Source organism: Lithobates pipiens, unplaced genomic scaffold, assembly GCF_037356315.1.
Source record: "Lithobates pipiens isolate NorthernLeopardFrog02 unplaced genomic scaffold, aLitPip1_a1.2 Scaffold_8, whole genome shotgun sequence".
Classification (NCBI taxonomy): domain Eukaryota; kingdom Metazoa; phylum Chordata; class Amphibia; order Anura; family Ranidae; genus Lithobates; species Lithobates pipiens.
The window spans coordinates 131,175,769-131,196,835 of record NW_027507903.1 but is presented as its reverse complement, the minus strand read 5'-3'; the positions used below and the strand labels follow the sequence as shown (position 1 = coordinate 131,196,835).

The following is a 21,067-nucleotide window of genomic DNA, read 5'->3' as shown; positions in this document are numbered from 1 at the left end:
GCATGATCCCCTCCCTGTGGAGACTGGACAGCATGGCAGTATTCCAACAAAAACCCAAACACACCTCCAAGACGACCACTGCCTTGCTAAAGATGCTGAGGGTGAGGCTGGGTTTGCAAGAGCAGGAGATTTGGGCCGGCTCTCTGGAGCCGGTTAACATATCTCCGCTGCAGCTCCGGTGTGAATTCGCACAGGGGTCCTGCGGCGTCTTTTGGTCTGTTCCAGGTCCGAATTCAGCCAAAAATTCAGGCTGAAATCGAGCCTGAAATGGTGAATGGGGACACACTGGACCCCCTGCTGTGAGCCGCATGCGAAGATAGTGTGAACACAGCCTAAAGGTGATGGACTGGCCAAGCATGTCTCCAGACCTAAACCCTATTGAACATTTGTGGGGCAGCCTCAAACGGAAGGTGTAGGAGCACAAGGTCTCTAACATCCTCCGGCTCTGTGATGTCGTCATGGAGGAGTGGGAGAGTACTCCAGTGGTAACCTGTGAAGATCTGGTGAAATTCATGACCATGAGGGTTAAAGCAGTGCTGGAAAATAATAGTGGCCACACAAAATATTGACAATTTGAGGCCAATTTGGACATTTTCACTTTTTGTTGCCATCGGTTTAGAAATTAATGGCTGTGTGTTATTTTGAGGGGACAATAAATATATACACTGTTATACAAGCTGTACACTCACTACATTACATTACATTGTAGCAAAGGGTTATTTCTTCAGTGTTGTCACATGAAAAGATATAATAAAATATTTACAAAAATGTGAGGAGTGTACTCACTTTTGTGAGATACTCTATATCATAAAAAAAAAAAAAAAAAAAGTCTTTGCTAAACAAGATGCAATTCATTGATTGTGTGAGTAGTGACAGTTTACAGCACCACTGCAACACAGTGCCACAAAAATGAAGGAATTTCACATTTCCTACCATTCTCCATCCACATATTTGGCGATGCAGTAATCTCCACGGCGTGGTGCGAATGACCCTTCCAAAGGGGGACTGCTGGCAATTTCACTCCTCATACTTTCCATGAGTTTCTCAAGCTGTGTACCTAAAGAGAAATTGGAGACATTAATTATGTAAACTGAAACCATATACAACTGAAATAAGATGAAGAAAAAAAAAATATGGACATCACTCTTTGAATTAGCATTGGTGATGGCTCATACAGACTTCCGAAAAAGTGAAGTGCAACAGTTATGCCAGAGGGATGTTTTTAAAGATATTTTCCAACGGCAGCAATTGTCTACACTACTGTGCAGTGTGATGCTTCAGCCTTTAATAAGGACATCAAGTCCAGAAGGCAATGCTAGGCTCAAAACATATTAACAAAACATTACGCCAAAGGCTTCATAATATCAAACAATTTCAGGGAAGAAAATTGCTCCTTGAAGCTACGGCTATAGAAAATGGCAGCTCATGCCACAGCAGGAAAATATAACGTGTAAGGATATGTATATTTAAGAATATAAAAAAAAAAAAAATACATATTTATATAGTTGTTATATATAGATAGATTGTTAGGAGTGCAATCCAAAAAGTAAAAAAAAAATAAAAAATGAGTCATGTCAGAAGGAACAGCAAGATTAAAACAAACTTAACAGCCAGACTTCTATATTGGTATCGTGTAGCATCAAATGGCTCAGATTATGAACAAGGATAGCATTTAACCACTTCAGCCCACTTGACCATTTTGCTGGTCAAAGACCAGAACACTTTTTGCGATTTGGCACTGCGTCGCTTTAACTGACAATTGCGTGGTCATGCGACGTGGCTCCCAAACAAAATTGGCGTCCTTTTTTTCCCACAAATAGAGCTTTCTTTTGGTGGTATTTGATCACCTCTGCGGTTTTTATTTTTTGCGCTATAAACAAAAATAGAGCGACAATTTTGAAAAAACGCATTATTTTTTACTTTTTGTTATAATAAATATCCCCCAAAAATATATAAAAACACATTTTTTTCCCTCAGTTTAGGCCGATACATATTCTAAATATTTTTGGTAAAAAAAACAAAAAAAAGCGCAATAAGCGATCGATTGGTTTGTGCAAAATTTATAGCGTTTACAAAATAGGGGATAGTTTTATGGCATTTTTATAAATTTTTTTTTTTACTAGTAATGGCGGCAATCAGCGATTTTTATTGTGACTGCGACATTATGGCGGACACATTGGACATTTTTGGGACCATTGTCATTTATACAGCAAACACTGCTATATAAATGCAGTGATTCCTGTGTAAATGACACTGGCAGTGAAGGGGTTAAGTGTTCCTAGGGATGTGTTACTAACTGTGGGGGGCTAAGCTTTCATTTAGTGAACACTGATCTCTGCTCCAATCACATGGAGCAGAGATCAGTGTCACTAGTTGCTAGGCAGAACGGGGAAATGCTGTTTACAACGGCATTTCTCCATTCAGCCGCCCAGTGAGACGATCGGGGGTATGCCCGCGGCGATCGAGTCCATGGGACCTGCGACCGGACTCACGGGGTCATTAAAGATTGGACGTACCTGTACGCCAATATGCCTGCCCGTGCCATTCTGCTGACGTACATCGGCGTGTGCCGGTCGGGAACCGGTTAATAGCCCTATACTTAATTTGGAGATAGGCATCTGACTCTGCTGGTCCCACGTGTAAATTAGAGGTTTCAATACATAGAGGTTAATATATCAAGTCAGCAATTGGTCCATAATACAGATTACATTTTTTACTGCTTGGAATACATTTACAGAAAATTTTGCTGATGTGCTATAAAAATCAAACCCATCATACAGAGTATGGTCTAAGACCATGAAGGTCTTTGCACCAAATTCAGGTATGCTTATTAGGCTAAGTTATATTTATTGGTTAAAGATTACTTAAGATTCTTTATTATTAGTTTAAGAATACAAGTTTATTACTAAGGGCCCTTTCACACTGGGACGCGGGGGGTATGTCGGTGGTAAAGCGCCGATTTCTAGCGGCGCATTTAACCCCTGCTAGCGCCCCAAAAAAGGCCAAAAGTGCCGCTGCTGAATTGCTTTGCAGGCACTTCGGCAGCGCTGGACATTGATTTAAATGGGGGGACGTTTTAGGAGTGGCGCTCCGACAACGCCCTAAAGATGCTGCTTGCAGGGCTTTTTTTCTCGTCCTGCAAGCACACCGCTCCAGTGTGAAAGCACTCAGACTCCCACACTGGGGCTGCAGGGGGAGAGGGGGGTGTTTTTCAGGTGCTATTTTTAGCCCAAAAGTGCCTGATAAACACCCCAGTGTGAAAGTCACCTAAAGCTGCTAATAAAAACTCAACCAACTTTAATTTGAAAGAATTAAAAAGAACAAGGTGACCAATCATAATTTTTAATCATTTTAAGTTTTCAACAGAAATGGTTATTAGCAAAAGGTTGCTTAAAACAAATACAATTGAGTGTATGGCACAAGAGATACGTTTTCAACCTACAATTCAGAAACAAATAGGATTATTAGGAATTGTTATGGTATGCAAGAGCAAAAGTCTTTCTTCAGAAAAGGTAAGATTTTACATTTTGTATAAAAGATAAAATTAGATATGAAGAAGAAGACAATAAACACTTGAAACGTCCAAATGAAACACTTAATGCCAAAATAAAAAAGGTACTGGGTGGTGACAGTTAGTTTCAGCTTTCACCTTTGACATTGTGTCTCTTCTGCCTGGCATCCAACAGTTATGCAAACGTGCCATTTTACTTTGTTGTTTCCTGTGTTAACTGTCCTTGTATTACCCTGAAACTAGGCATTTTTCATTGCCTTTCACTTGTCAAACATTTCACCACCAGTGGCTAATTAAGGCTGGATATTGACTGCTCTCCATGACACAAGCCGTTGTGTTTATCATACAGTCTGTGGGTGTGCAGCTTAATGTGAGCACTGTCAGCATCACAGACTGAGCTCAGGTTCTTAACACAGAAAATGAATGTCTGCTCCTGTTAACTCCTTTGTAGGGATTACAGCAAAACCTGAAAGACTATAATATCCAGACACAGGAAGACTGGCGACTGCAAGCCTGGACCGGTCATTACTTTAGGAGGGCACACTAGGTGGTAAATGTACCATAATGGGCAAGTCTGCAGTGCATACTTGGACAGTATGACAAGAGCTCACCTCACCCAGTGGACTTTAGTTCTGCATTTAAAAAAAAGCTAGTCTCAGCCTTCCCTGCCGGCAGAATAAAATGACGACTTCCGACTGCTAAAGCCGCCAAAAGCAATAGCAAGAGAAAAAAATAATTCAACAGGCTGGTTGTAATGAAGTCCATTGCTGGATTGACTTCAGAACAACCAGCCAGCCCATACATGGATCGAATCTCAGTGGGTCCCTGAAATACATAAAACTATTTCTCTGAACAATTTTTGAAAATCTGGGTCACCTGTTAAAATCACATTAGTCCTAGTGCTGATCAACATCTGTTTTGAGTGCATGTCAGGGAGGTGTTAAATCCTCACAACACCACCATAAAATCACCAAGTTCCATGTTACCACCCAAACAATACTCCAATGCCAACAGCGTGTGGCTATTCTCCAACCATCTTGTTTGTGTGGATGGAGAAATCTTTTTTTTTTTGTTCAATAGACAAGAAAATGATGTGCAGCCTCAGCTGTGACAAACATACAAGAGTCTTAATAAGTGATGTACAAATAAAGTGCTAAAATGAATACATCTGTGACGTGATTGAGGAAAAACTTCCATGCGTCCAAAGTAATTCCAATGGCAGGTGTGTTGTGTCCGAAACACTCAACAGAAATCAAATAACAAGCATCAAATAAAATGCACTTCACCCAGTGTGTAAAGAATTTGGACAGCTACAACTGTGCACCTCCACCAATCTAAATACTCACCAGATAGCGGACATAAATGAGCCTATTGCTATGAAGCAAAGTGGCCTCTTGCTTTAGATGTTGCAATTCATCCGATGGTGAATTCCAGAGGGAACATCCATGGATAGCAGACATCAGTGCACAGGAAAGGTTGTTACTTTACCAATTTACAGTCTATAAGAACTATACAATTGGCTTCCTTGATTTTCTCTTTAACCGCTTGCCAACCAGCCGCCGTCATTATACTATAATAGAGGTTGGCTCTATTGCGCAAATCACCGTAGCTGTTGGTTCGTGCAATAGATATAGTGGGCGTGTGCCCGCAGCACCGATGCACGTGAACAATGTCTGCTGGCCACCCGCGATCGCTCCACAGAGAGCCAGAATGAGGATCTGTCAACGTAAACAGATTTCCATTCTGTCAGGAAAGTAGAGAGGGGTCATCTGTTCCTAATGATCAAGAACAGCGATCTCTCTCCTCCTCCAGTCAGTACAACTCCCCCACAAGTTAGAAACACCTCCCAGGGAACACATTTAACCCCTTGATTGTTTAACCCCACTAGTGTTAAACCTTTCCCTGCTAGTGTCATTTATACAGTAATCAGTGCATATTTAGAGCACCGATCGCTGTGGAAATGTCACTGGTCCCCCAAAAAAATGTCAAAAGCATCCGATCTGTCTACCGCAATGTCACAGTTCTGCTAAAAATCGCTGATGACCGCCATTACTAGTAAATAAAAGAAGTTATTACAAAAATGCCATGAATCTATTCCCCATTTTGTAGACGCTATAACTTTTGTGCAAACCAATCAATATGCGCTTATTGCGATTCTTTTTACCAAAAATATGTAGAAGAATACATATTGGCCTAAACAGAGGAAGACTTTTTTTTATATATTTTTTGGGATATTATACCATAAAGTAAAAAAAATAGCTATTTTTTTCAAAATTGTCACTCTTTTTTGTTTATAGCGCAAAAAATAAACTGCAGAGGTGATCAAATACCACCAAAAGAAAGCTCTATCCGTTTGGGTACAGCGTCGCACGACTGCGCAATTGTCAGTTAAATCGATGCAGTGCCATATAGCAAAAAATGGCCTGGTCATTAAGGGGGTAAATCCTATTGGTCCTTAAGTGGTTAAAGACCAAGTTCACCTTTTTTTTTTCTTCTAAACTCAAGCTCCCCTATGTACCAAACCAATATATCATTAATGTACCTCTGTTGCACAAAAAATACAAGTTTTCTTGGATTTTGAAAACGAGGCAGGAAGGAGTTTACCAACTGACCTCATTAGCACACCTTCACCTATCAACTATTTTTTCACAGCTCCCCCGGTGTTCTGTCATGCCTTCAGATGAGCTCAGGCCGCATTCCAAACTCCCCGGGGCCACATGTAGCCCACGGGACACACCTGATGTAGTGCAAGAGCCTGCCTGACTGGATACAGAGTGATTGGATTGATAGTGTGTTGTCCTATTATATCATTTTGGTTAATCTGAAGGAGATTGTACAGAGATTGTATAGTATATGGCCACATTTGTACACCTAAAATGACCTAATTTTGCTTTCAGTGCCATTAGTTGTTAACGGTACACCAATCACAGAAGCAAACACATTTTGCCATATGAAAAAACAGGTGACAAATGCAGTAAAAACATGCAAAAATGTCCCATAAGCTACTTTGCCAGGTGTAGCAGCTGCCCTATGTATGGCACTGGAAAAACAAGCCAAAAAACATGCCCTCCCACTACTCTAGGTGTGAATGGGGCCTGAAAGTGAAATTGATGCGTTTACACAAGAACAAGGAGGCTCCAGTAACATCTGTGTTTCCAAATGCATGGCAAACTGCACAGAAAATGCGTGCTTCTCCAAGCGTTTCAGAAATGCTGCAAATGTGCATCGTGCTTGTGTTGTCCTTACATGTTAAAGGCTCCCCAAGTGCAGCAAATGCACCAAAACTGTGGTAACGCACCATGCTGGAGCGATTGTGTGTAGTGCAACCCATTCACATGAATGGCCTGCCCTACGTGTGACGAGTGAAAATGCTCCAAAACAAACGTATGCGGGAATGTGAGTTTTCACTACGTGGAGATGTGAATGAGGCTCGACAACTGAGTGTTTTTTTCCACTCCCTCCTATGTACTTGTATAAAGATAGCTACATACTATGCAATCTGATTGTACAATCTCTGTATAATTTACTTTTAGATTTACCAGAACTATGGAATATAGAGGACACACCTGAACAACCCATTCAGTTTGTATCCAGACAGGCCCTTGTACTACATAGCTGATGGGAGATCTAAAGGATATTATACAATCAGATTGTATAGGGAGTAGGAGGAAGGATTGTAATGAGGGAGGTGTGATCCGGAGTGGTGGACACACCCTCTTTGATGCAACAAAGAAGTGAAGGCTTCTGGGAGATGACCTAACAAAGTAAATGCTGATATAAGCTACAGAAAGTGATGGGATCTGAAAATCCATTCAAAAATGCAAATAAACTGACAAGATTCTAAATGTCCTGTGAACGAGGTGAGAGAAAAGCACATTGGGATGGCTGGGCCAGAAATGGCATTAGAAAATGCTTCTATTTATTACGAAAAGTGAAATTTCTGCCCGATACGGTGAGTCTATCCTTTAAGAAAACTAAACACTGACCTTGTCCGTGTTGCGTTTGCGTGCTCAACAATTTAACCACGATGCCCAACACCGATTCATTTGCAGGACATTAACAGCAAGCTGCAATAAGGCAACTGCCAACAAGTAGTTAAATTGCTCAGTAGCAAAAGATTAAAAACACCTATGTAGCTTAGCCATTAAGTTGAGTGAAGCCAACTGCACACAAATGGTTGGAGAAACAGGCAACCACATGAGAAAGGCACATTACCTGTGATGTAAAATCGCTGTGTGCTTCTGCAACCACAGATAACATTGTGGATCCCTCAGGTTTTAAACTGGCAGCAAGAATGGGCTATCAGAGAGAGAGCTTGCAGCAGGGACACTTGTGTATTATTATGAGGATTTAATTAAGTGATAAAAGAGAGAGTGACTGAAGCATATTCTGAGCAGGTGCAAAGCAGTATTGGCTACAGAACAATAGTGTAACCCAGTGTGCATTCTACAACAGGATGCAACAGTGCACACACCTGTGGATTCAGCTGGGATAGACATGACAATGTTAAGCCCTAGATACATTTCATCCTTGTGCCAAAGCTCCCCTGCCTACTACTGACAAATGCGATAAAGCAGATTTTCTGTTTAGAACGTGGACCCATTCAGAGCTAGTCTGCAGTCATTTAGCACTGTTCATTTATTAACTGAAGATTTAATAAAGCTGCTGGAAATTAAACAGAACATGAACAGAGAATGGGCCTCAAAGTAACAGAACTAGAGCAAGTCTAAAAAAACCATGATCTCCACAGGTGACCATACAAAACCCCTGAAAGACTTATGTTTGTTCACCTTATGAGGCAATTCTGGGTACAGAAAATGGCCTAGACAATGAAGGGATGTAAGAGCAGAAACAGAAGGGAAGAAAAATACTGGAATCAGGAAGTATCAACAGAAGATTAATTTCTCTCCGTACAAAAGTGAATAATGATAATGCAGTAAACAGTGATATATTGAACAATAATTTAATATGCTTGAAGTAGATCATCATACAAAACTGTAAAACATGAGAAACCATGTAATCTTAACTTTATTCAGTGTTTACAATTAAAAATAATGTTTCATAATGTCCCGAGTCTATACATGGAATGACTAGTCTCAAGCAGTGCCCTTATGGTTTTCAGACATGATGGCCCTAAGGCTGGGTTCACACTGGTGTGATCAAAGACATCGATTCGCACTGCATTGCTGTGCAGATCACATGCAGTCTGTGCAATGTGAATTCAGCCATACAAACTGTATAGCTGAAATCGCATTCCATTTGCACCTTTTTTTAGTCACCACTGGAATCAGATCGCATGGGCTATCATTTCCTCCCTGCAGTCACTGAATGCTGACAATGTCCACTACTTCTCCCCTCCCTCCTGCCAGCATTCAGAGGCTGCAGGGAGCAAAATACAGTTGATCGGTTCCACTAATTGCAGCCCCATTGGCCACTCCCTGCCAAATTCCTTTTGCTGTTGTTGTCTAGCCCCTGTGTGCCATCCTGTCCCCCCCCCCCCCCCCGCAGTTTTGTCGGTTTCTCTTCTCAAACTACTAACCCACAGCCCTGGAATCATACTGTCCAATGGTCTGACTGACTCCGTCCACTTTTAAGGTGGCTAACTTGATATTTTTACATTTGTTTTATATTTGACTATGTTTTCCTATTTGGTTAGGCCTTGCTAGTTCATTAAAAAGAAAAAGAAGGGTGCTGAACCTCAGTGAGCTTTGATCTTTTATGTTGTCCAGGTAGATCTCCACTTCCCAAAACGTTGCCTACCCCTGAAATGAAATTACTTTGGTTTGAGGTGTTGTAAGACCGCTAGCTGCTTTAAAATATTGTGATTCTTCAAAGACCATGTTTATTTTTTCTAAATTGAAAATACACACAAACACAGGCACCAAGTACTACAGAGATCTTAGGAAGCATTTCCATTGTAGTAATTTCTTCTGTTTCCATAATGCTTGGTCAGCGAGAAAGTCTCTGCACCTCCCTGCTTCTCACCTCACTGGTCTCACCCTTCATTAGGCATGATGAGGGTTGCCATGGGAACATGGATTTTAAAAAGAACTCTCAGCAAGCTCACATGCTGCTGACCCAGCAGAATCTAGAACCTTGCGCTGCACACACACACCACAAAGTCTTAATAGGATATAGCTAAAAGCACTTTAAAACAGATTTTAATGGAACTGATTAAATACGTTGTTTTTATTTTACCCACCTGACCAGCAGTATTTGAAAATGAGAAATCTCATAAACCTCTACAATTACTTCAAAACATTCTTAACACAGAACTTAACCACAAAACCTGCACAAAAAAGCTATATTTGGAAGGACTGATTCTGATAGCCAGAAAGGATCAAAGGTTACATGAATAAAGCCACAAATATACTGCTTGTGCATTACCTCCACTTAAATTTGTTTTAAATTCATTATAGCTACATAGTCAAGGAAAAAAAAAATGTAATTTATATAACTTCATCCCCAGGCATTCTGTTTTCTCAGGGAATTGTATTGGAACGCATCCTGGATACTGAACACATATTAAATACAATTATATACTTTAACCACTTGCCGACCGCCTCACGCCGATGTACGTCGGCAGAATGGCACGGGCAGGCATAAGCACGTACATGTACGTGATTTGCCTCCCGCGGGTCGGGGGCCCGATCGGGCCCCCGCCCGGTGCCTGCGGCGGTCGGTTTTCGTTCGGGAGCGATCCCGGACGAGGGGACGGCCATTCATTCATGGCCACCCCCTCGCGATCGCTCCCGACGAATGAAAATCCCCCGTGACATCACTTCCTCTCCTGTAATGTAAACACAGGAGAGGAAGTGATGTATTCTCTCCTCGTGTCGGTCTTTTTCGTTCCGGCACCGAGGAGAGCGGATCGGTGAGTTGCACCTAACACTACACTAACAGTAGAACACGCCAGGCACACTTTTCACCCCCCTGATCACCCCCAATCACCCCTGCCCCCCCCAGTCACAGTGACACCAAGTGCATTTTTTTTTTTTTTTTTTTTTTTTTTTTTTTTTTTTGCATTGGTGTCATTTGTGACTGTAATAACTGTTAGGGCAGTTAGGGCTAGCCCCCTTTAGCTCTAGGGTGCCCCCCTAACCCCCCCAATAAAGGTTTAACCCCGTGATCACCCCCCGTCGCCAGTGTCACTAATAAGCGATTTTTTTCTGATCGCTGTATTAGTGTCACAGGTGACGCTAGATAGGCAGGTAAGTATTTGGGTTCGCCGCAGCTTTTTATAGCGTCAGGGACCCCCATATACTACCGCATAGCCCCCTGATTGCCCCCCAGTTAACCCTTTCACCAGTGATCACCATATAACTGTTACAGGTGACGCTGGTTGGTTAGTTATATTTTTTTGTTTCAGGGCACCCGCCATTTATTACCTAATAAAGGTTTAACCCCCTGATCACCCGGCGGGTGATATAAGTTTTTTAGGGTCAGATAAGGCCTGCGTCGCCCCAGCGTCAGGTTAGTGCCAGTACCGCTAACACCCACGCGCAAAGCATACACCTCCCTTAGTAATATAGTATCTGATCAGATATATATTAGCGTTGCCAGCATTTTAGGTTTCCCAAAACGCATTGTTAGCGGGATCAGCCCAGATACCCGCTAGCACCTGCGTTTAGCCCCTCCGCCAAGCCCAGCCCAGCCCACCCAAGTGCAGTATCGATCGATCACTGTCACTTACAAAACACAACACACATAACTGCAGCGTTCGCAGAGTCAGGCTTGATCCCTGCGATCGCTAACAGTTTTTTTTGTAGCGTTTTGAAACAGTCGCTGACAGGCTAGGTGCTTTTTTACCTGTGAGTCTCACTAGTGTACCCCTAAATTTAGAGCCCAAAATGGCAAAGCGAAGGTACACTAGTGATGAGGCCTACACGTTTCTGAGCATGACAGATAGTGAAGAGGACGTCACTCATCTGTCAGATTCAGGCTCAGAATACGATCCTGTAGAGGACAGCGGCTCCATGACAGATAGCTCTGACGACGGAGATGAGGCCGCTGTTAAGAACAGGTGTGCCCAATCCCGTATGTATTCTGTTGTTGAGGTGCAGGAACCGCAGGTCACTCGTATGGAGCAGAGACGTACTAGAGCCGCTCAACCTTCTGGTGAACTGGCAAGCACCAGCGGCCTAGTACACCCTGGACCTACATCCAGCACTGCAGTAACACGTGGTGACGTGGCGAGTCCCATAAGTGCAGTTCAAGCTGGCGAGGTGGCAAGCACAAGTAGTGTCCCGCTGCCACCAAGAAGAAGACAAAGACAGGCCCGTCGTACCCATAGTGCCCTTCCTGCAGAATTCGCCAATCCTATTTGGGTGCCCACCACTTCTGCAGAACCCGTACTTCCCCCATTCACTGGCCAACCTGGCATTAACGTGGAAACAGTTGATTTTACGACACTTGACTTTTACTCACTGTTTTTCACCGAAGATCTCTTTAGATCTATTGTGGACCAAACCAATTTGTACGCTGCTCAACACATCGCCACTATTCCCCAGTCCGCCCTTGCCAGACAATGGAAACCAGTTACGGTTTCCGAATTTAAAATCTTTCTGGGCCTCTCCCTCAACATGGGCATAACCAAAAAGAGTGAGTTGCGGTCATATTGGTCCATTGACCCAATTCACCATATGCGCGTGTTCTCTGCTTCCATGTCCAGGGCACGATACGAGATGATTTTGCGGTTCATGCACTTCAGCGACAATGAACTCTGTCGTCCTCGTGGAGACCCTGAGTATGATCGGCTCTACAAAATTCGGCCCCTCATAAACCACTTCAACCAACGTTTTGCAGCCTTGTTTACTCCCGATCAAGTTGTCTGCGTTGATGAGTCCCTGATTAAATTTTCTGGTCGCTTGTCCTTCAAACAATACGTCCCCAACAAGCGTTCCAGATACGGGGTCAAGATGTATAAGCTCTGTGACAGGGCCACAGGCTATACACGTAGTTTCATGGTTTATGAGGGAAGAGATAGTCACGTAGAGCCGGAGAACTGCCCTGATTACATAGGAAGCGCTGGCAAGATAGTGTGGGACTTGGTGTCACCCTTATTCGGAAAGGGGTACCACTTGTACGTGGACAATTATTACACAAGCGTGCCACTCTTTAGTCACTTGTTTGATCAGCAGATTGGAGCATGTGGCACCGTGCGACCTAATCGCCGGGGCTTTCCCCAGCGGCTTGTAGAGTCCCGTCTTAGGCTGGGGGAGAGAGCCTGCTTGCGCAGTAATAATTTGCTCGCTATGAAGTGGAGGGATAATAAGAATGTTTTCGTTCTTACCTCCCTTCATGCAGACACGACGGTCCAAATTTCTACGGCGACTGGTGTTGTGGAGAAACCCCTCTGTGTCCACAAATATAACCTTAACATGGGAGGGGTGGACCTCAATGACCAGTTGTTGGCGCCGTATCTAGTTGCCCGTAAGTCCAGACGCTGGTACAAAAAAGTGTCTGTTTATTTATTCCAATTGGCTATACTGAATGCTTATGTACTACACAAAGCTTCAGGACGGACTGGATCCTTCCTCAAATTCCAGGAGGATATCGTCAGAGCCCTTCTGTATCCAGACGGTGCTCCACCTCACCTTCCCCTACCAGATGCAGTAAGCCGGCTGCATGAGAGGCATTATTCTTATGTCATCCCGAGTACCCCTACCCAACGAGCCCCCCAAAAAAGATGTCGTGTCTGTAGCAAGCGCGGATTTAGGCGTGACACCCGTTCTTATTGTCCCCGCTGTCCTGACAATCCTGGTCTTTGTCAGGGTGAGTGTTTTGAACGCTACCATGAACTAGTTGAGTATTAGCGCAGGGTACAGCATTGCACAAGCTAGGCACACGTTCACAGGGTCTCCCAAGATGCCATCACATTTTGAGAGACCCAAACCGCTGGAACCGTTACAACAGAAAAAGTGTTAAAGTTACAAAAAAAAGTGTTAAAAAAAAAAAAAAAAAAAAAGTAAAAAAACCAAAAAAAACAAAAAAAATATAAAATAAAAAAACCAAAAATAGTTGTCGTTTTATTGTTCTCTCTCGCTCTCTATTCTCTCTCTATTGTTCTGCTCCTTTGTACTGTATTCTATTCTGCAATGTTTTATTGTTAACCATTTTTTGTTTTCAGGTACGCCATTCAGCTGTAGCGTGGATTTATTTATCTTGACAGCAACAGCGTTTGCTCCCACGATATGTAAAGCCACGACTCCAGCGCTGTCGGAGGTGATTTCACCACCACAGTTAAAAAAGAGCATATATGCCGAAGCATGGGGGCATAAGGGGTGGAGGATCGATTTTGCTCCTAATGCCGCGTACATACAGTCAAAATTCCGACGGAGGGCTTGCCCGTGGAAAAGTTTGAATGTATGTACGCGGCATAACTTTTTTGCGGGAGGATGCCCCCATGCTTCGGCATATATATATTTTAGGCACAGATTGTGTTAAATGTGTTATTTTTTGCGATTTTTTTTGTATTTGCTTTGCAGGTATGGTAAGTCCTACTGTTATACTGTAATGTTACTTTGTTTTATTGTTAACCATCATTTGCTTAGCAGGTACGCCATTCTGCTGCAGAGCGGATTTATTTATCTTGACAGCAACAGCGTTTGCTCCCACGATACATAAAGCCGCGACTCCAGCACTGTCGGGGGTGATTTCACCACCACAGTTAAAAAAGAGCATATATGCCGAAGCATGGGGGCATACGGGGTGGAGGAACGATCTGCTCCTACCTTTTGCGGGAGGATGCCCCCATGCTTCGGCATATATAAATGGTGCATGTATGCCCACCATTAGAAAGTGGGTGGATGAAGGGTGGTATCTAATGGTGGGCATGCCCACCGATCAATATTTTTTTTTCGTTCAGCCCACAGGCTGCATGAAAAAAAAAATACAATATATGCCCAACCAGTTCCAGCAACATACTGGTATGTTGCGGGACTTTGAGTGCTTATACCAGAATGATGCCTGCAGGTTTAGGTATCATCTTGGTATCATTCTTTTCAGCCAGCGGTCGGCTTTTATGTAAAAGCAATCCTAGTGGCTAATTAGCCTCTAGACTACTTTTACAAGCAGTGGGAGGGAATGTCCCCCCCCCCGCACCATCTTCCATGGTTTTCTCAGGCTCTCCTGTCCCAACAGGGAACCTGAGAATGCAGCCGGTGGTTCCGCCAGCTGACCATAGAGCTGATCAGAGACCAGAATGGCTCCAATCATCTCTATGGCCTAAGACACCGGAAGCTACGAGCATTTCATGACTTAGATTTTGCGGGATGTAAACAGCGCCATTGGGAAATTGGGAAAGCATTTTATCACACCGATCTTGGTGTGGTCAGATGCTTTGAGGACAGAGGAGAGATCTAGGGTCTGATAGACCCTAATTTTTTTAAAAAAGAGTACCTGTCACTACCTATTGCAATCATAGGGGATATTTATATTCCCTGAGATAACAATAAAAATCATAAAAAAATATATATAAATGAAAGGAACAGTTTAAAAAAAAAATAAAAAAGCAAAATAAATAATAAAAAAAAAAAAAAAAAAAAAACCACCCCTGTCCCCCCCTGCTAAGGCGCAACGCGGAACACAAGCGTTGGTCTGGTGGCATATGTAAACAGCAATTGCACCATGCATGTGAGGTATCACCGCGAAGGTCAGATCGAGGGTACTAATTTTAGCAGTAGACCTCCTCCGTAAATCTAAAGTGGTCACCTGTAAAGGCATTTAAAGGCTTTTAAAAATGTACGTAGTTTGTCGCCGCTGCACGTTTCTGCGCAATTTTAAAGCATGTCGTGTTTGGTATCCATGTACTCGGCCTAAGATCATATTTTTTATTTCATCAAACATTTGGGCAATATAGTGATTTTTAGTGCATTAAAATAAAAAAAAGTGTGTTTTTTCCCCAAAAAATGCGTTTGAAAAATCGCCGCGCAAATACCGTGTGAAAAAAAAATATGAAACACCCACCATTTTAATCGGTAGGGCTTTTGCTTTAAAAAAACACTACATGTTTGGGGGTTCAAAGTAATTTTCTTGCAAAAAAAAATATTTTTTCATGTAAACAAAAAGTGTCAGAAAGGGCTTTTTCTTCAAGTGGTTAGAAGAGTGGGTGATGTGTGACATAAGCTTCTAAATGTTGTGCATAAAATGCCAGGACAGTTCAAAACCCCCCCAAATGACCCCATTTTAGAAAGTAGACACCCCAAGCTATTTGCTGAGAGGCAGGTCGAGTCCATGGAATATTTTATATTTTGACAAAAGTTGTGGAAAAAATACATTATTATTATTTTTTTTTTTTTTTTTGCACAAAGTTGTCATTAAATGATATATTGCTCAAACATGCCATGGTTATATGTAAAATTACACCCCAAAATACATTCTGTTGCTTCTCCTGAGTACGGGGATACCACAAGTGTGAGACCTTTTGGGAGCCTAACCGCGTACGGTACCCCAAAATCCAAGCACCACCTTCAGGATTTCTAAGGGTGTAAATTTTAGATTTCATTCCTCACTGCCTATCACAGTTTCGGAGGCCATGGAATGCCCAGATAGCACAAAATCCCCCCAAGTGACCCCATTTTGGAAAGGAGACACCCCAAGCTATTTGCCGAGAGGTATGGTTAGTATTTTGCAGACCTTCATTTTTGTCACAAAGTTTTGAAAATTGAAAAAAAGAAAAAAAATATACATTATTTTTTTTTTTCTTCATTTTCAAAAACAAATGAGAGCTGCAAAATACTCACCATGCCTCTCGGCAAATAGCTTGGGGTGTCTACTTTCCAAAATGGGGTCATTTTGGGGGGTTTTGTGCTATTTTGGCATTTTATGGCCTTCAAAACTGTGATAGGTAGTGAGGTGTAAAATCCAAAATTTACACCCTTAGAAATCCTGAAGGCGGTTCTTGGTTTTCGGGGCCCCGTACGCGACTAGGCTCCCAAAAAGTCCCACACATGTGGTATCCCCGTACTCAGGAGAAGCAGCAGAATTTATTTTGGGGTGTCATTTCACATATGTCCCTGGCATGTGTGAGCAATATATCATTTAGTGACAACTTTGTGAAAAAAAAATAAAAGTTTGTAATTTTCCCGCAACTTGTGGCAAAATATAAAATATTCCATGGACTCAACATGCCTCTCAGCAAATAGCTTGGGGTGTCTACTTTCTAAAATGGGGTCATTTGTGGGGGTTTTGTGCCATCTTGGCATTTTATGGCCTTCAAAACTGTAATAGGTAGTGAGGCATGAAATCAAAGATTTACGCCCTTAGAAAGCCTGAAGGCGGTTCTTGGCTTTCGGGGCCCCGTACGCACCTAGGCTCCCAAAAAATCCCACACATGTGGTATCCCCGTACTCAGGAGAAGCAGCAGAATTTATTTTGGGGTGTCATTTTACATATGCCCATGGCATGCATGAGCAATATATCATTTAGTGACAACTTTGTGAAAAAAAAAATAAAAAAAAAAAAGTTTGTAAATTTCCCGCAACTTGCGGCAAAATATAAAATATTCCATGGACTCAACATGCCTCTCAGCAAATAGCTTGGGGTGTCTACTTTCTAAAATGGGGTCATTTGTGGGTGTTTTGTGCCATCTTGGCATTTTATGGCCTTCAAAACTGTAATAGGTAGTGAGGCGTGAAATCAAAGATTTACGCCCTTAGAAAGCCTGAAGGCGGTTCTTGGCTTTTGGGGCCCCGTACGCAGCTAGGCTCCCAAAAAGTCCCACATATGTGGTATCCCCGTACTCAGGAGAAGCAGCAGAATTTATTTTGGGGTGTCATTTCACATATGCCCATGGCATGCGTGAGCAATATATCATTTAGTGACAACTTTGTGAAAAAAAATAAAAAAATAAAAAAAGTTTGTAATTTTCCCGCAACTTGCGGCAAAATATAAAATATTCCATGGACTCAACATGCCTCTCAGCAAATAGCTTGGGGTGTCTACTTTCTAAAATGGGGTCATTTGTGGGGGTTTTGTGCCATCTTGGCATTTTATGGCCTTCAAAACTGTAATAGGTAGTGAGGCGTGAAATTAAAAATTTACGGCCTTAGAAAGCCTGAAGGCGGTGCTTGGTTTTCGGGGCCCCGTACGCGGCTAGGCTCCCAAAAAATCCCACACATGTGGTATCCCTGTACTCAGGAGAAGCAGCAGAATTTATTTTGGGGTGTAATTTCACATATGCCCATAGCATGTGTAAGCAATATATCATTTAGTGACAACTTTGTGAAAAATTTATAAAGTTTGTCATTTTCCCGCAACTTGTGGCAAAATATAAAATATTCCATGGACTCAACATGCCTCTCAGCAAATAGCTTGGGGTGTCTACTTTCTAAAATGGGGTCATTTGTGGGGGTTTTGTGCCATCTTGGCATTTTATGGCCTTCAAAACTGTGATAGGTAGTGAGGAGTAAAATGACATATGTATGCCCTTAGAAATCCTGAAGGCGGTGCTTGGCTTTCGGGGCCCCGTACGCGGCTAGGCTTCCAAAAAGTCGACCACATGTGGTATCCCCGTACTCAGGAGAAGCAGCAGAATGTATTTTGGGGTACAATTCCACATATAACCATGGCATGTGTGAGCAATATATCATTTAGTGACAACTTTGTGTAAAAAAAAAAAAAAATTTTTTTTTTTGTCATTATTCAATCGCTTGCGGCAAAAAAATAAAATATTCAATGGGCTCAACATGCCTCTTATCAATTTCCTTAGGGTGTCTACTTTCCAAAATGGGGTCATTTGGGGGGGTTTTGTACTGCCCTGCCATTTTAGCACCTCAAGAAATGAGATAGGCAGTCATAAAATAAAAGCTGCGTAAATTCCAGAAAATGTACCTTAGTTTGTAGATGTGACAACTTTTGCGCAAACCAATAAATATACAATTATTGACTTTTTTTTTACCAAAGACATGTGGCTGAATACATTTTGGCCTAAATGTATGACTAAAATTGAGTTTATTGGATTTTTCTAATAACAAAAAGTAGAAAATATCATTTTTTTTCAAAATTTGCGGTCTTTTTACGTTTATATCGCAAAAAATAAAAATCGCAGAGTCAGTCAAATACCTTTAAAAGAAAGCTCTATTTGTGGGAAGAAAAGGACGCAAATTTCGTTTGGGTACAACATTGCATGACCGCGCAATTACCAGTTAAAGCAGCGCAGTGCCAAAGTGTAAAAAGACCTCTGGTCATTTACCAGCAAAATGGTCCGGTCTGAAAGTGGTTAAATATTCTCTGAATAGGATGTTTTCATTAGAGAAAAAAAAACAGCTTGAATCTATTTGGACAAATATTATTCAAGTGAAATAATTACATTAGAGTGTAAAAAAATGTATATTATATATATATATCAATCACTTCGAAAATTATTTCTCACCAGTCTTTTAGCATAATGGTTTTGACCATTGCGCAGAATACAGTGCCATTTTCTCCCCCTTTTTTTTTTTTAACAAAATGCAGTTTTGCAAGAACAAGAGATTCCAAAGTCTTTAGCTAGTAAGCTGGCCCAAGCTGCAACCTCACTTTGTATCAATATCAGCTTTGTGTATAGCACTACCCAGACTGGAAGAATACTATGGGCCCTTTCACACAGGCTGTCCGATCAGGTTGGCCTGTCAGCTTTTCAAGGCGGACCTGATCAGACCCACCATTCACCAATATGGAGTGGCAGATGTCAGCTGACATCCACCACTATCCAATCTGCAAAATCCAGATGGATGTTGGTACTATTTTCCAGTCCGTTTTCACCTGATGTCCCCATAGAGGCAAGCAGGACTGTGTCCATTTCCGTTCTGCACAGTGAGCCGAGACAGACCTGTCATCCGCCTGCTCAGCAGGGAGATCTCCTGCTGAGTGAGTGGAATCTGTCAGGGGCCTAAGGGTTAATCAAGCTTTGCTGCAATGCATATTTGCTTGCAGTTAAAGTAGAAGTTCACCTTTTCAAAAAAAAAAAAAATGCACTTTTTTTGCAGGAAAAACATTGGCATTTTTTTTCCTGGGGCCTGCAGAGAATGGTACCTGCGATCAGCAGATCACAGCAGATGTTGGCCTCCTGCAGACTCTTAGCATGTCTGCTTGTACCCTGTAAGGGCAGGCAGTTACCTGAGAGCAGGATAAATCAACTACCAAGGCACTCACCAGTATCCTAATAGTTCATTGAGAACTACAGCGGACAAAACTTGTAGGCATTCATTCACAGGAAACCGCTTTTTTCAAATTGTGGCAGTGGGCAAGGTGAGAACACAACCTACCTGCTGTCACAGGGGAGGGGAGTGAGCTGCAGGAACTGAAACATGTAAGATGCGCGTGGCCCCCTCTCCCCCCAAAAACCTTTTAATATTATGACAGAAGGCCAAGACCCCTTTCACAAGCGCCGACTCTGGTTTTGCTCAGCAGGGGATCTGCGGACAGATCCGCTTATGCACAGGGAACACAAACAAAGTCCGCTCTGCTTCATGGGCAGTCAGATGTGAACGAGCCAGCTGTTTGCCTACACTCAACTGCCCTCCAATCCGATCAGATGGAGGGGAATAGATCCCCCTTCAGTTTGTTTTTTTCCAGAAGTAGCTGGGTGTAAATGGACACAAGTCCCTTTACATCCAAATGCTCATAGTGGAGAACGGGTCTACCTCAAAAATATATAGGCTGACCCGATCAGATGGTCAGTGTGAAAGGGGACTAAAGAGCTAGAGAAAAGGGAGCAGAGCATTGACTGTATCGGTCATCTGTTTCTTGATCCGTTTTCAAAGAGCAAGCTAGAATGTGCATTCAGTTCAAACTCTATCTAGTGCTGCAGCAGCAAAGTAGGTTTGATGCATGACAATTCTTTCTGGCAAGAGTGGCTGGATCATTAGACCGGCAGATAAAATCATATTATAGGTTATTTCAATGTTGTATTTTGACGTTTGCCTAGAGTTCAGATTAAACATACTTTTAGTGTATTTCCTGAGTTTTCATGACTAAATGCAGTCCAACTTGGTGAGACTTAATACCACAATAATGTGTTAAACTCTTGGACATGAAGCGGTTAACTATGGTAACATTGTAACTGAATATACATCAATAGATTACTGCACAGTGCTCCATGCTTTTGCTTGTCTGTCAACAAAATCTGTAAGAAACTCGTAGTTTCACACCAAAACATTTGAGATACCCCTGCACAGTGACAACACATTGTCCTCGCATAGAATATTCACTTAGTACAGCTGCTTGGATTTTTCAGTTTCACATAGCCCAACAAACACTACATTTACTGGTCAGCAAAGGGTGCTATGACAAGGATAAACTGCCAGTGGAATAAACTGAAGTGTAAGGTTGGTTCAAAGTATGCATTTCCATTCCCCCAGGGAAGTGTAACTTGTACGGGTGCTGGGCTAACAAATGAGGCTGAACCTGCAGACTTAGCAGCCCCCAGCAGGGATGGACTAAAAAGGAGGGAGGGAAGATCCATGGAGGGGAGACAAAGACATTTACAAATGCTGACCAAAGCAATGCCAAGGGGAAAGCGGACCTCCCTTTGAGTTACCTCGCATTACTAAAACTGTAAAGGCATGTAAGAAA

The 21,067-nt window shown here is 42.3% G+C and overlaps 1 protein-coding gene across 1 annotated transcript in view; it reads right to left on the bottom strand.

Annotated features, from left to right (window-relative positions):
* Positions 1 to 21,067, bottom strand: part of SND1 (staphylococcal nuclease and tudor domain containing 1) — an 840,361-nt gene that overhangs the window by 44,755 nt on the left and 774,539 nt on the right. Inside the window, exon 19 of the mRNA XM_077473541.1 lies at positions 934 to 1,057. Coding sequence (XP_077329667.1) covers positions 934 to 1,057 — 124 coding nt within the window. The remainder of the gene's footprint in view (positions 1 to 933; positions 1,058 to 21,067) is intronic.